Source organism: Bradysia coprophila, unplaced genomic scaffold (genome assembly GCF_014529535.1).
Source record: "Bradysia coprophila strain Holo2 unplaced genomic scaffold, BU_Bcop_v1 contig_151, whole genome shotgun sequence".
NCBI classification, from domain to species: Eukaryota; Metazoa; Arthropoda; class Insecta; order Diptera; family Sciaridae; genus Bradysia; species Bradysia coprophila.
In genome coordinates, this window is record NW_023503423.1 from 5,335,869 (window position 1) to 5,350,652 (window position 14,784).

General features: G+C 36.9%; 1 protein-coding gene and 1 pseudogene across 1 annotated transcript in view; one reads left to right on the forward strand and one right to left on the reverse strand.

The window, feature by feature from the left end:
- Positions 1-10,530, forward strand: part of LOC119074554 (A disintegrin and metalloproteinase with thrombospondin motifs 9) — a 49,433-nt gene extending 38,903 nt beyond the window's left edge. Inside the window, exons 4-31 of the mRNA XM_037180740.1 lie at positions 509-669; positions 752-892; positions 958-1,129; positions 1,201-1,391; positions 1,663-1,768; positions 1,843-1,930; positions 2,061-2,210; positions 2,275-2,427; positions 2,484-2,628; positions 2,693-2,874; positions 2,990-3,237; positions 3,291-3,364; positions 3,431-3,536; positions 3,596-3,775; positions 3,841-4,013; positions 4,074-4,228; positions 4,295-4,414; positions 4,470-4,677; positions 4,735-4,905; positions 4,987-5,153; positions 5,257-5,455; positions 5,654-5,797; positions 5,872-6,090; positions 6,208-6,372; positions 6,434-6,560; positions 6,615-6,752; positions 7,177-7,523; positions 7,592-10,530. Of these exons, the coding sequence (XP_037036635.1) occupies positions 509-669; positions 752-892; positions 958-1,129; positions 1,201-1,391; positions 1,663-1,768; positions 1,843-1,930; positions 2,061-2,210; positions 2,275-2,427; positions 2,484-2,628; positions 2,693-2,874; positions 2,990-3,237; positions 3,291-3,364; positions 3,431-3,536; positions 3,596-3,775; positions 3,841-4,013; positions 4,074-4,228; positions 4,295-4,414; positions 4,470-4,677; positions 4,735-4,905; positions 4,987-5,153; positions 5,257-5,455; positions 5,654-5,797; positions 5,872-6,090; positions 6,208-6,372; positions 6,434-6,560; positions 6,615-6,752; positions 7,177-7,523; positions 7,592-7,690 (4,529 nt within the window). The 3' untranslated portion in view covers positions 7,691-10,530. The remainder of the gene's footprint in view (positions 1-508; positions 670-751; positions 893-957; positions 1,130-1,200; positions 1,392-1,662; positions 1,769-1,842; positions 1,931-2,060; positions 2,211-2,274; positions 2,428-2,483; positions 2,629-2,692; positions 2,875-2,989; positions 3,238-3,290; positions 3,365-3,430; positions 3,537-3,595; positions 3,776-3,840; positions 4,014-4,073; positions 4,229-4,294; positions 4,415-4,469; positions 4,678-4,734; positions 4,906-4,986; positions 5,154-5,256; positions 5,456-5,653; positions 5,798-5,871; positions 6,091-6,207; positions 6,373-6,433; positions 6,561-6,614; positions 6,753-7,176; positions 7,524-7,591) is intronic.
- A 3,055-nt stretch (positions 10,531-13,585) lies between these two features.
- Positions 13,586-14,784, reverse strand: LOC119074984 (annotated as a pseudogene).

The following is a 14,784-nucleotide window of genomic DNA, read 5'->3' on the forward strand; positions in this document are numbered from 1 at the left end:
TAAGGACAAAGTGATGTCGTGTGGAACCTAACACGTCAGTTATAGGTAATGTTTAACCGCTGGTCTGGTATAAGAAAAAAGTTAATTGGTTTAACCTAAGCCTTATAATTATGAGGTGCGCTCTATTAAAAAGAAACTCGCTCTGTACGATGAACATTAACATTGAACTAAATCGTGAAGAATAGCAAACGAATAAATAATTCATAGAGTAAAATTCCAACGTATAGGTAATTGCCCATACATAATTGTGATTATGCTGGTTACACTATTTGTAAACAACATGTTAGTTAATCTCAGTTAATTAAGTATCAAAGCACTTAAGTCTTTAGCGCAATTAATTATCAGCACGGACAACTGATGATGATAATTGGCCGTATAAATGGGATTTAAAGTAATAGGACTGTACGTTGATGCGTGTGCCATTATAGTGTATATACGCAACATTGTTATTACAAAGTTAATTCGAGTATGAGAGAGAATTAATCATTTTCTTAATTGGAATCCGCAGACTCTACTGGAAAAGTAACAGATCATAGAATAACCGGTCAATTTAGAAATAAGTCAAGCCGAATATGGGATCCTCATCCACAATATTTAATCGACGCATTTGGTCTTCATTTACACCTACTTCTTTATCAAGACGGCAATTTTATACCAAATGACATGAAGGTAATCTAATTTGTCGATTTGGCATTTGATTGTTCATTGAAATCGATACGCGTTTTTTTTGTTTTGATCGGCTGTTGTTCAGATCATTCATATGGGCAAAAATGAAACGATTCACAAAACGGAAGAAAATAAAGATATTGAACGGCTGCAAGGCTGTTTTTATCGCGGCCATGTTAGAGGAGATGATCATTCGGTAGTGACGGTGTCATTGTGTGAAGGAATGGTTTGTGATATTTTCAAATGGATTCGAAAATAAATATTTAAAATTAAAATAAAATTTCGTCACAGCGAGGACACATCAAAACATCGACTGAATCATTCTTCATTCAACCAGTTGAACAGTACACAGTTGAGAATCCGAATATTTTACATAAAATAACGAGAGAACGAAAAATTGCTGATCATCCACTTGGCGATGATATATTCCAAGGATCACAATGTGATACATGTAAGGATAAAGGTAAATCCGGATGCGACTAGAAAGCAATTTGCGAATCTCGGTAATTGAAAATGGTTTTCTCGATTATTTAGATTGCCATCACGATGACATGGTCATTCCTGATGAGGCAACCGAATCGACGAAACGTCGTAGAAGAAGTATTGCATCTAGTTTAGCAACGAACAGTGCCTATACCATGGAGGTATTGGTCGCTGTTGACAAGAAAATGAAAGATTATCACGGTGATAATTTAAATGCGTATGTGCTGACACTGATGTCTATAGTAAGTAGAATATACTTTGCCATGGACTTAAGAATGTTTCAATGCAGACAGGGGACATGACCAATTAGCGAATTCTAAGAAAAATGAAATTCATTGATTGAATAGATTGACAATAGAAGTTTTTTGGTGAAATTTCATTTTTCTTATAATTCACTAATTCGACACGTTCCTTTTTTGTATTTGGATTTTCATGAAATTTTGTGTATATCAGTTGTACGAGCCTCACAAATTTCTTGGGACACATTTTCAGTTTAATTTTACTTACCTACAGGTGTCAAGCATCTACGCCGATGCCAGCATTGGTAATTCAATAAATGTGGCTGTTTCACACATTATTTTATTTAGAGATAGTTTACAGGACAAGTCAACTAATACAGGTGAATTGACTAATTTATAAATAGAAATGTTTGTGGTGTACATTACAGCCTTATTCTTGAATAAATCATTCTAGGCGTTCCGGCATCCGAAATGCTTTCTAGTTTCTGCAAATCCGTTCAATTAGATAGTTTACATTATGATACTGCACTGCTATTGACAAGGTAAGTGTAAGTATCAAATTCACAAGAAATGCTTCTCGTAAAATCAAAGGGATTCTGTGTGAATGCGAATGAGTCCATGGTGTGTTCGATTGGTGAGATGGCTGTTAATTTTTGATGGTAAATTTTTCAGAGAACAAATATGTCGAAGTGCCAACGAGCAAAAATGTGATACATTGGGTCTAGCTGAATTAAATACAATGTGCAAACGAGCATCTTGTGCTGTTGTACAGGACAATGGATTATCGGCAGCATTTACCATTGCCCATGAATTGGGACACGTGTAAGATTTCGCTGATGCTTTCAGATGATCAACGGAAATTGATTTTATTTTCTCGTTCGTGCAGTTTAAGTATGCCCCACGATGATGATACAAAATGTGCCGAATTTCGTAAGCCGGGAAAAACTCAACAGAACATCATGTCGAGAATGCTGGATCATAATACGCATCCGTGGTCATGGTCAGATTGCTCCAGACATTATGTAACCGAGTTTTTAGAGTTAGTGTACCGCCAACTACATTGTCCGAACGGTTCATTCATGAATTTCTTTCTAGAAACAACAATGGCTTTTGCATGCTAGACAAACCGAAAAAAGATATGATTGAAGTGGCAAGTAGACGATTAGCCGGTGAGAAATTTAGTGCCGATGAACAGTGCAAACTGGTGTTCGGTCCCGAATCGAGGGTGTGTTCGTACATGGTAAATAAATCCTGAACGATGACCAGTTGATCTGAAACGATTTAAGTTTTTTCTCTTCGTTCAGCCAACATGCGCTAGACTATGGTGTGGCAGTGACGACGATGCTGAGGGTTGTCGAACGCAGCACATGCCATGGGCTGATGGAACTGAATGCGGTCACGATCATTGGTGCCAAAGGGGTAAATGTGTACATCGGAACAGGCATGCAATTCAGAAAGTTGATGGAGGATGGGGTCCGTTTACTCAGTAAGTTAAAAGGAGGATTGTTGTGCTTATGGTGAAGCAGACATTTTTTGTATGCTTCCTGCCAAAGTGGCTCACCGCTGAAAGACCACTGACCAATCGTCTCAAACAATTCCAGTTTCGACACATGCAGTCGTACTTGTGGCGGTGGCATACAGTCTGCAACACGTGAATGCAATTCACCGGTACCGGCAAACGGTGGCAAATATTGTATCGGAAATCGCATCAAATACAAGTCGTGCAATACGCAAGAATGTTCACCGGATGCGGTCGATTTTCGTGGTGAACAGTGTGCCAATTTTAACAATAAAAATTATGGCATCACTGGCATCGTTGAAAATGATACGTGGATCCCGAAATATGGAGGTTCGTTGCTTTGAAATCGATTCTTGAATTTCACTTATTTTACTGAACTATAGTTCTACCGGGAGACGAATGTAAACTGTATTGCAGGGTGGAGAAGACCAGCAATTATTTTCTATTGAAAGATAAGGTGAGGGAGGCTACCAAAAGATTTTGGAACTTGAAATTTCCTTAAAAAAAAATTAAATTTCTGCAGGTTGTTGATGGAACATCGTGCACCCACGACAGTTTTCATAAATGCGTTAATGGTGTTTGTCGCGTTGCTGGATGTGATAACGAGCTTTCGTCTAATGCAACTTTAGGTAAGCCAAAATGTTGCTGTTTGTGGCACGAATTTAAAAATCTTCTTTTCGATGAACAGATAAATGCGGTGTCTGTGCCGGCAACAATAACACATGCATCGATATCCACGGAACATTCAATTCGAACCAATTGAAAAGGGGCAGTCGTCCATACTACTACTATGTAACAACCATACCAAAGGGTGCATCGAATATTGAAATTATCCAACCCGGCTACCAGGACGATTTGAATTATATTGGTAAGTCTGGTGATAACTTGCAACCAGCAAAATAGAACTCAATTTCGATTCTATTTGTTCTGAAGCGTTGAGCGATGAGAAAGGCAACTATACGCTGAACGGAAACAACGTAATCACCCAGTATCCGCGAGTGTTTGCTTACGGAGGCGTAACATTCGAATATACCGGTACTAATACGACAATGGAGAGGGTTAACTCAAGCTTTGCGCGGAGAATCAAATTCGACTTGACCGTTGAAGTAATGCGAGAAAGGGAAGTTATTGGAACCGAATTGTGTTTTCACTCAGATTCTTTGTAGATATTTTCGAGGCAAGAGAACCACTACCCCGATTCGAATCTGATTCTGTATTCGTATACTCAATCTTTGAACGAACCGTCGTCGCAATTCCATCCGTATTATGTGTGGAAAATGAGTGACTGGAGCGAATGCGATCAAATCTGCAATGGGAAAAGGTACTACCGGTCTTCGGATGTTGTTCCATGCGATTCGTTTCTCTCATAAAATTAATTCCCAAACAGATTCCGATCGGGTATTTGCATCCAATCGGACAATGAGAAGGTCATTTCACCAAATAATTGTCTTCCGTCGAAAAAACCAAAAATTGAGTTCGAACACTGCAACAACCATTGCGAGATTGAGTAAGAATTGAATGCACACTGGTTCGGAGCGAAGTAAAAATAAATTAAATTTCAGCTGGGAGGTGACACGATCCGAATGCTCAGCCGCATGTGGAGCTGGCGAACGGATTCTAAATCATAGATGCGTTCAGCGGCGCGTTGAAAACAATCAAACAATGATTATCGATGACTCGTATTGTCAACCAACCGCGAAACCAGTCGTATACGAGAGCTGCACTGGACCGTGCAAGAATGCTCGATGGGCGTATGATGAATGGGGACAGGTAATGAAAAAGTCGATTAACTGGCAGAAGATGTTCAACTGACTCTTGTCACAATAGTGTTCATTGTCGTGTAACGGAGGAATTCAGAGACGTAACATCCACTGCTTGTCAGATTCGAATGGCATCAAAATAAGCGAAAATTACTGTGCTCACATGGCTAGGGATATTTTGGAACGAACTTGCAACAATGAAGATTGTCCCACTTGGTCATATACCGCTGACGCACCGGTAAAATCAATTCAATTGTGTGGTGATCTGATCAGGGAACTAACTTTTTTCTCTTTTCATTTTTGCATCATCATCCTACAGTTACCACCAGCCGTTGTTCCAGTATTAAATGCGGCCGAAATATTACCGACCACATTGAACAACAACGTTTATGATGAAGTCTATCCAACATCTCCATCTCCATATCCGGTGGATCGTCGAACAGAGGGAAGGAAAATTGCAAGTCATATTCCAGTCCAAAGCACCAGGTAAAATGTCGAGCAAGAGTCGGACAGATCTTAGATCGATTATGATGGTTCCGTCCAGTCACCATTCTAAAGGAGCGAAATGATTTGCAATTCTTTTTCGCAGAATAAAATGGCAAACCAGCCGATGGGGTCCTTGTTCCGTAACATGTGGTACGGGCCAAATGATGCGCAGTGTAAAATGTTGGGATTCCGTTACACAGTTGGAAATCGACGATCAATATTGTGCGGAAGAGAAACCGACCAATGTATCGATATGTAAGCATCCGGCCTGTCCCGAATGGAGCATTGGTCGTTGGGACGATGTAAGTAAATGTACTCGGCTAGATCGGGGACTATTCTAAGGAATGTAAATCGGTGAACGAATTTCACAGTTTTTTCTCTCGAACTACACTCCTTGGAGTAGACACCCTGAGCTTGATGCATTCAGCTATGTACGACATCCGATTTATCGATGTTTTTAATACAATTTTACTAATACACTCCCATCAAATCACATGCAGTGTAAATCTGATTGCACGAAATCTCGCCAAGTAACATGTCAATATCACAATGGTGAAGTTGACGAACGGCTCTGTTCTGCCGATACAAAACCGAAAACTGTTGGCATGTGCTGCAAATTTAAATGGCGCTTAAAATGGTCACCTGTAAAGTATATGCCGATTATAGCAAATGGGACAGTTGATTTTTGATGTTTCTTTTCTCTTTCTCACTGTTCAAGTGTTCAACGTCTTGCGGCACCGGCATCCAAAAGAGGAATCGTTTCTGTGTGCGCACACAAGTAAAAAGTAGTAAAAGTCGAACGCCACGACGTAAAGGTGAAATCGTAGATAATGTCTACTGCCAGAATATAACCGTTCCTCTTCTGTCTCCACAACGAAAATATTGCTTTAGAAGAAATTGTAATCCACCCAAATGGGTTGCGTTTCCCTGGTCGAGGGTTAGTGTTGCATTTTCTTTACAATAATTTTTACTCGATTTATTTCTCGCTTTGTCGATATGTATAACGATCCGGATCTTTTTTCTCTTCTTCTCTTTTTCGCCGATTCAATTGCAGTGTTCGGTCGGTTGTGGCCACGGCTATGCATCTAGGGAGGTGAAATGCATGTCAGGAAAGGAGATTTTAGTCGATCAAAAGTGCAGCAAACTGGTGAAACCGATAAAAACGAAACATTGTGACGGCAAAACGGAATGCAAATGGAAACCGGAGGAGTGGAAGAGCGTAATTACCATAACTGGTTCCGGTTTAGACTCAATTTACTCATCATTTTCTATATATCTAGTGCACCTGTGCCGGTTACACCAAGCGAAGAGTGTTATGCTACGATACGAGATTGAACAAGCAATCGTATAGTTGTGCCGATCATGAGAAGCCACCTACAAAGAAGGCATGCACTCCACCGCCGAATTGTGAGTAACGAAGCAATCTGCAATAGCATTCAATAATGTACCGATGTTATTTAGGTTCGTGCAAAGGGCTACACTCACGGGGCATATATAAGGACGGTGAATACGAGCTAATTGTGCGTGGACGAAATGTGTCGATATATTGCCATAACATGAATACGTCCACTCCATTAGAGTATATAAGTTTGAATCGGGGTAAGTACTTCCCCCTCGTCGATTGACTTGCCAGTGTGAGAGTTCAAAACTCAACCCTCTGACAGTTTCGAATCAATCGTCTGATTTGCATGCAAAACAAAGGTGATTGAATCGGTTTAAGTTAAGCGAATGTAGTTGGTAGAACCGGTATTCAACATCAACACCGACTTGTACATCATAGATGGTACTAGGTTTGTCGCTTAGCCAACCACTGGCACAGTAATATATATTATGCACCTGTTGCCAAGATTGATATTTTGACGTGTAGGACATTATTGCCCTAGCCGAAGGCGTGGGTTTTCAGGGCAGATTATTATTATTAACATCCAGGTTCATTGTAAGGAATGAAAGTTTCCTGAATATTCCCAAAAATTTCATGAGCTTGAGCGTACCTTCCTGGTTAACAAAACTCGATTTCCAACAGACCAAAACTACGCATCATACTACGAATACCGTTCGGAGAACAGTAACGCATGCGTCCAGAGAAAGCATCATGATTGGCCGGACGATACGATTCCATCCGGCACCACTTACTTCTCGAAAGTACGATTGAGCTTACGTTCGCTGCAGATCATCGACGATGATCTGCAATTTGCTGTAACAACGGGTCGACGATCGCAAACCTTTGGTTCGGCCGGCGACTGTTACAGCACAGTGCCATGTCCGCAGGGACGATTTTCAATAAATTTCGAAAGAACGAAATTTCGCATTAGACCGAAAACGGAATGGGAGACAAGAGGACAGAATGCCACCATTTTGTATCATGCCAAAGTAAGTTGTTGCGTTGTGAAATTTGATTTTTTTTTTCATTTTAAAATTCGAAATGAATTCATTTTCAGTTGGAGCCACCTTATCAGAAGGTAATTGCTCGATGTGGTGGATACTGTGGTAGTTGTTTCCCATCGAAAAGCACAACCATTCAATTAGAAATAATTTGATTTAAAATCAACATAAAAGAAACGGAATTTTCAATTAATTGAAATCCAATTAACTCAATCGATGTTTAGAATAACAACGTTATTGATTGTATTGAACCACCTTTCAATTTCAAACAAAAAATCACTTTGCATCTTCGCTATTATTACATATAAAACACTGTGCATCCATGTATGGCTATATTTTATTTTAACTCATCCATCCCCCGATGTTCAGTTTAGTGAATTGCATTTAAATAATTTTTAAAATTTTCATTTTTTTTTTAAATTGAAAAATTAGATCTCTGCTGCCATATACTTAAACAACTTATCTCTACGTAAAAATAAAAATTAAAGTTTTTTTTTCTAAATAAATAAATTTGTTCGAATGACTTTGATCGGCTACCAATCCATATTTCCATAAAGGGAACAATTGTCCGAACTTCAAAGCAAACAGTTTAATGGGATTTATGCATAGCTAAGACGGTGATTCAGTTGCTCGATGGCAACTGATCGAATTCAGAGTTTGCCCTAAATCCAAACAAATCCAATGTATCGAGGATTAGAAAATTATCGTTTCATACCGTGCAGTTAGCTGTAGTGTAGGATGCACATATATCTCTAACTTCATGTGTCATTTTTTTCTTGTTTTTCGAATTTGTTATCATCATTAACGGGAGAGGGATTGACAAGTTTCGTTGAGTTTGCAAAGAGAAGTAGATGTAATGTCAACCAAATTTGTATCGAAATTCGATTCAGGTGATAAAACAGCTGGTCCACTCATACAAAGACACTGATCATACGTGCTCATATGGGTTTCATAGTCACACGCACGCGTGGTAGTGATCGAACCGTTTGAACACGTATAACGGCATCTCTTTTCTGCATTCTATCTCAATTCTACTTGATAGAGCACGGTTAGCCATTTTTCGAAAGATGTCACTGCAACAGAAAAATAATTAATTTTTTACTCGACGGATTTTAGTCAAATAAAATGTCATCGTACAGCACATGGCCTTGGGAAATAACCTATTGCCTTGGGACTCTGGGACAGTAATCAGTTCCGAAATCGGTCCTTTAACGGTTTGGCGATAAGAGCCTTAAACAAGGATAAGTTGAAATGATATCAAACGCTTTTTCAAACCCGTATCGCCAAGCCGATGTAGGACCGATTGAAAAAACTTATTATTGTTCCGGAGTCTTGAGGTCACGCTGGCATTTTATGACACCGTGTTTGTGACAGCGGCATCTTTCCAAAAATGGTGAGCCGTACTATATCACGTAGAATTGAGATAGAATGGAGAAAAGAGAACCTTTTCCGTAATCACTCTCCTGATAAAACAATTTAGAAACAAACTTATACTGTTACAGACGGCAAGCATATGACCAGTATTATTGTCGGATCTATTACTTCCATTCGATTAGAGTATTTTTAATCTGTTGATTTCAAATCTTGTACTTCAATTCTTTTAACATGTGTTTTCCCATATAAAAGACTGTATTACCCAGAGTTTGTCATTATTTTTGTCGTCGTTATCTATAACAGATGAATAGCTGTACGTGCCAGGCTTAACACAGATTTGGTTGACAACTGTAAAAGAAATTCAACGAAATTTCAGAACTAGGCGTCATTGAACAAAATGTTCCAAGTATTAATGACATTTTACATTTTCGAATTTAAGTATTTCCGATAAAATACGACGGGTCCTTCTCTCATACAGTCAGTAAAATTTCAGCATGATTTTGCTTCAGCTGTTTTCCAGCTGATCCACATATTCAACCAAAACTGTTGATACAGTTGAGCTGCTACACGCACGCGCGTGGTAATGGTAAAACCGTATAAAGATTTTTAAACAGTTTCGATTGTTTGTGTGGATCAGCTGAAAAACAGCCGAAGCAAATTCCTACTGGAATTTTGCTGTCTCTAACTTTTTCATTGAGAATCTCTATTGATAACAACATTTGGAACACAACCGACCCGAAATAGCACCTGAATGTTGTGTTGAATTACGTGCATCCTGCTAGAAAAATGAATAGGATGAAGCTGTATAGAAGAGCCTAGTAGAATAATTTATTGGCAAGATACTAAATTCTTGTTTTAACAAATTATATTTAGTTGTTAGCACAGTTATGAAGACTATCTATTGGCTATTTGCGTAGCCTATAGTATGAGTCGTGAAAAAAGAAATTCAGAAGGAGAAGAATGATTTAATTGACTAATCTCAAATCCGCTTAGCACAATTCTAATACAAATTTTTCAATTAACCTTAGAATGTCAGTATCAAAACAAAAGAATCAAAAGCTATTATTATACCAACTATCCCCACTGCCCAGTCCATTCTCCAAATAATTTAGAACCTAGAAATTTTAGTATACATTTTTCTCGCACGTATTAAAACCGGATTGAACAATGCGATAGTATTGACACTATTATACTCATCTAGCTATGCATCATGGTCCAATCATTTATAGAATCAGACTGCCATGATAGACGGTTATTTTTTGTTAAGAGAAGAAGAAGAAAAAAAAATGAAAATTAAGTAAATGAAAATGAAAATAAATTTGAAAATAGGGTGGACGATGACCGACTGATAGTATAATTTTATATAGAAAAATCATTATACAAGAAATTTGCCAATCGTTTAAAATTAGAATTAAATTGTGTAAAAAAGGGAATTAATAATTTATAACGATCAAAAATTTAATAAAAGAAAAGATTAGTTCGTGGATTCGATTCGAGATTATAAAGTTATTTTTATACTCAAAATTAATTAAAAAGAAAAAAAAAACAAAATGGATAATTAACGAATGTAAAACGATGAGGAGTTAGTTAATTTAATTAAGTCGAATAGGAAAAAATTGAAGCGAGAGGTAGAAACAAAGAAAAGAAGGAAAAACATAATTGAAAAACACAACATCCTAAAACGGTTTTCAAAAATCAATAATTAAATTTTGTAAAGAGAAAAAAAATATCGTTTTCCGTTTGTTATCAGTATAAATTCAGAATCGGGAATCTTACCGATATTTTTATGACCAGGAAAAAACAACGGCAGTCCATAACTATTGTAATAATTGTATTAATTCAAAATTTTATTTTTCTGTCTAGTTTATTTACTAAGTTTATTTTTGTTTTTAAATTTACTTTGTGTGTATTAAATACATATAATAATGAATAATACGAAAAATGAATATTAATATAAACGTACGTAAATAAAAAAAAAATTAAAAAAGAAAACAAAACGTTCTTATCAAACAAAATCGATTCGTTTTACTTTACCACACACAAATTCGTTTACATATTTTACAGAGTTCCCACTCCTCCTAAAATTCATAAAATTCCTAAAATGGACCAAATCCTCCTAAAATCTCCTAAAATCTTCTAAAACTCCTAAAATTCCTAAAAATAGCCCACACTATCAAAGAATTTTTTTAATAAAACTGAAAAACAAGTAATTTTTTTAATTACGCTGCAATGAATTTGAAAACAGTCCTTTCTTTGAATCATGCAAACAGCGATCCTGAACGTGGATTGAGCGAAAACAAATATATTCTCGAGGATCTCAGCTTGTTAGTAAATGCGACTATCGTCGCACTTCGACCAAAATTATGGTGAATCTTGTTAACTTGAAAGAAGGGTCCAATCGACAAGAAACAACTGATAAATACCAAGTTGCTGGTCTTAACTGGCGTCAAAAAAGTGTAAACCATAAAAGTTTCAATTATTGAACTACATAAGGAAAACGATGCTTTGGTAAAAAAAAAACTTTTTGTCAATTAGGGGTGTACGATGGAGAAAGGATCGATACTGGCGTAAATTTTAAAAATTCATTTACAACTTGAGACAAATCATAGAAGCTAAATTTTTTAGTTTTCGGTCTTCCACCTACTTCGACTTCTACCAAAAACCTTCTTTGAGATCTTTGTTAGCTGCATTAGTCTTATTCTACTAATTGGAGTCCAGTGCTACAAGAAAAAATTAAATCCAGGCGAAGTTTGTCGAGAAGGTATTTTTGGTGAGTCGTCAAAGTTTGCCGACTATGAAAAATTGAGTGGATTTTAAACTTGAAAATTCGGAAATTCTATCAAGAAAATAATTCGATCTTTGCTCAAGTGGGCTTAAATTCTTGCGAATGTTGTAGGCTATCCAGAACAAAAAAGTTTTTGAAAATCATGTGAGAAATGTTTGTTTCGTGAGTGTTTGTTTGGTCTAAAATTGAGGCAAAATGGCTCAATTGAGAAAATCGAGTTTTTGACATCTATGGATGATAACAATTTTTTGTGGACTATGCCTGCCTCGATCCTATATCCATCGCACACCCCTAATTGAACATATTAATTTTCTGAAACACTTTTATTTACGAAGAGTATGAGAAACAGAAAGATCTTGAGGCTGCAAAAATTCCGCCGGAAATTACTTATAAAACCTTTATCAAATCTCCTAAAATACTCCTAAAATTACTTGCAAAATCTCCTAAAATTCTCCTAAAATTACCGTTAAAATTTCTTAAAATTCCTAATTTTAGGAGCGTCCTAAGTCGTGGGAACTCTGATTTTATGATACAAAATCCAGAGGAGGACCATCAGTGGTTGGACTAAGCCTAATCCGTCCTTTACTTCCATATACTCAAAATGAAGCTAAAGAATAAAATAACAATAAAAATCGCCCAAAACCACTTACAGTGGAGGTGTGACGCAAGTCCTGTTATCCACTTACAAAAGAACTGATGTCGGTGTAGGTGACGCTTACAGATTCGACACGCAAAAAGATATGCGTTATCAACAAAAATATTACCAGAAAATTTTTAGGAAGAAAGCCGACGGCTTGAAAAATTAGAAACTTTGAAAACAAAAATAAGAAAAAAAAAATTAAACTTCAGAACAAAAAATATTAGGCAATTAATTAGACTCTCGCATATGAATTTATTTCAATTTCATATAGGGTAAGCGTACCAATCCTCGGACACGCCCCAATGCTCGGACACTTTGACATTAAAAGTAAATTAATTAACTTCTTGCTCGAAAATATAGTGGATGACTATCCTTCAGTTGTAATTTGTAGTTTTCACTATCGATTGATCGTAAAATTGGATTCACTAGGAACACTGTGTAATTTTAATCATTGAAACAGTGGCACCACGTACAGAAAAGTGTAATTTTCTACCTGAAAAATAGTTTGTGAGGTGATCAAAACACTTCTTTTTTCTAGTTGAAAACTACTTATATTGCACAGTGCTATTGTTTTTGAGATTAATTAATGTTCAATTTAATAATATTTTCACTCAAACAATTTCTACTGTTTTTCGGGTGTCCGGTTGATACAAGCAGGATATTTCGTTTTGATTCAGTAGTCGGACTATATGGAAAACATATGAAGTGTCAAATTCAACGTATGCCATGTGAAATACACCGAAAATGATACCAAAATTGTGTGACTCAAAAATGCTTTGTAAATTGTAATTTAAATGGTTTTATCTATTCAATTTAGTGTTTTCACTTCATTTGTGGTGTATTTGAATGATTAACTTTTTTTTATTTTAATGAAAAAAACCAGTGAAATTGTTGAATTCAGTTAGTGTCCGAACATTGAAATAGAGGTGTCCGGGCATCGGAGAAAAATGTCCGACGATTGGATTTTCATGTTCGGCCGAATGAAAGTGTTAATTAAAAATAATTCGGAAATAAATGATTTAATTAATGTACATAAAACGAATCTCAATTAAATTTGTGTCTTGAGGAAAATACAAACTATTCAAAATAATAGCTTGTAATTTTGTAATACTTAAACAAAGTCGAAAAAAAAGTTAATCGTCCGAGGATAGGTACGCCTACCCTACAAGGATCAACTAAAAATTATTCTACACTATGCCAAAAAAATGTGTTGTTTTTTTTATAAAGTTGATTAAAATTGACGAATTTAAATAACAAAATTTAAAGGGTCAAATTCTAAAATTTAAAGGAGATTTGGTTTGAGCCTCTGCTAAATATTCCGATACTTTTACATGTAAATTGTAACAGCTTCTTGTGAATAATTAAGATGGCGCGCTGGTCGCATGTTGACAAACGTTGGTAACTCTGCTAACTTTACCAATACTTTTTACAATTGGAAAACAAATAAGCAAGACGCTTGATGTTATTCTTGAATGGCAATATCTGGCCACCATTAATGTACAATTCATCTTCAACGATAACATCTTCGCCTAAAACAGTTGTTCCTTCCATTCGAACCCTTCGTCCAACAATTGAACGACATCCTACTATGCAATTGTCCAAACCACGTGTTACCCTTGACTCTATTGAACCGTCAAGCAACGTTGAACGTTTGATACAAAGTGTTTGGGAAACCAAACAAAATGAATTTAGGGAAAGGGAAATATGATGAGAATGCGAGAATACGACAATCTTTGCCAATTTTAGCTGTTGGATCAGCTAGCACATTGCCAACGATTCCACTTCGTGTACTCAATGCGGCAGATTTTTTTTGCCGCTATGATGTCATGTACTCCTTGGAAAACTAATGAAGAGATGGAGAACCTGCTCCATTACTAATGAACTCTTGCGGCTTTTCAATGAAATTCTCAATGCGACCGCTTCTATCGTGCAGTACAACACTATATTTGGATGATACTTCAACTTCTGTCACCGTGATTTCTGTGGAACGCGTCTAATTCTCTAAATGAAAAATCGCAAATTACATCCGAATACAAAACGAAAAACGGTTCTGAACTTTGTGACAATATTCCTTCAGCCAGAGCCAATGGTCCAACCGTTCCCAATGACTCACGCTCATAAGAAAAAAATAATTCGACTCCGAGCTTTTCCGAGCTTCTGTTTTCAATTCTGTTTCCATCTGTTCCCCTTTGTATGACACAGCCAGAACTATCTATGGACAATGCTAGTTTTCAAATAGAGTTTCCATCATTGATCAGTAGACGTTAAAATGGGAAAACGAACCTGTTTCACTCCAACGTCGACTAGAGCTTCTATTGATGCATCACAATTGGTTTGTTGGCGAATTGTACCAAAGGTTTCGGTCGACTCAGAGTGGGTGGACGTAGGCGCGTACCGTAACCACCGACCAAAATTATAGCTCTATCCGACGATAACTTTGAGTCAGTCAT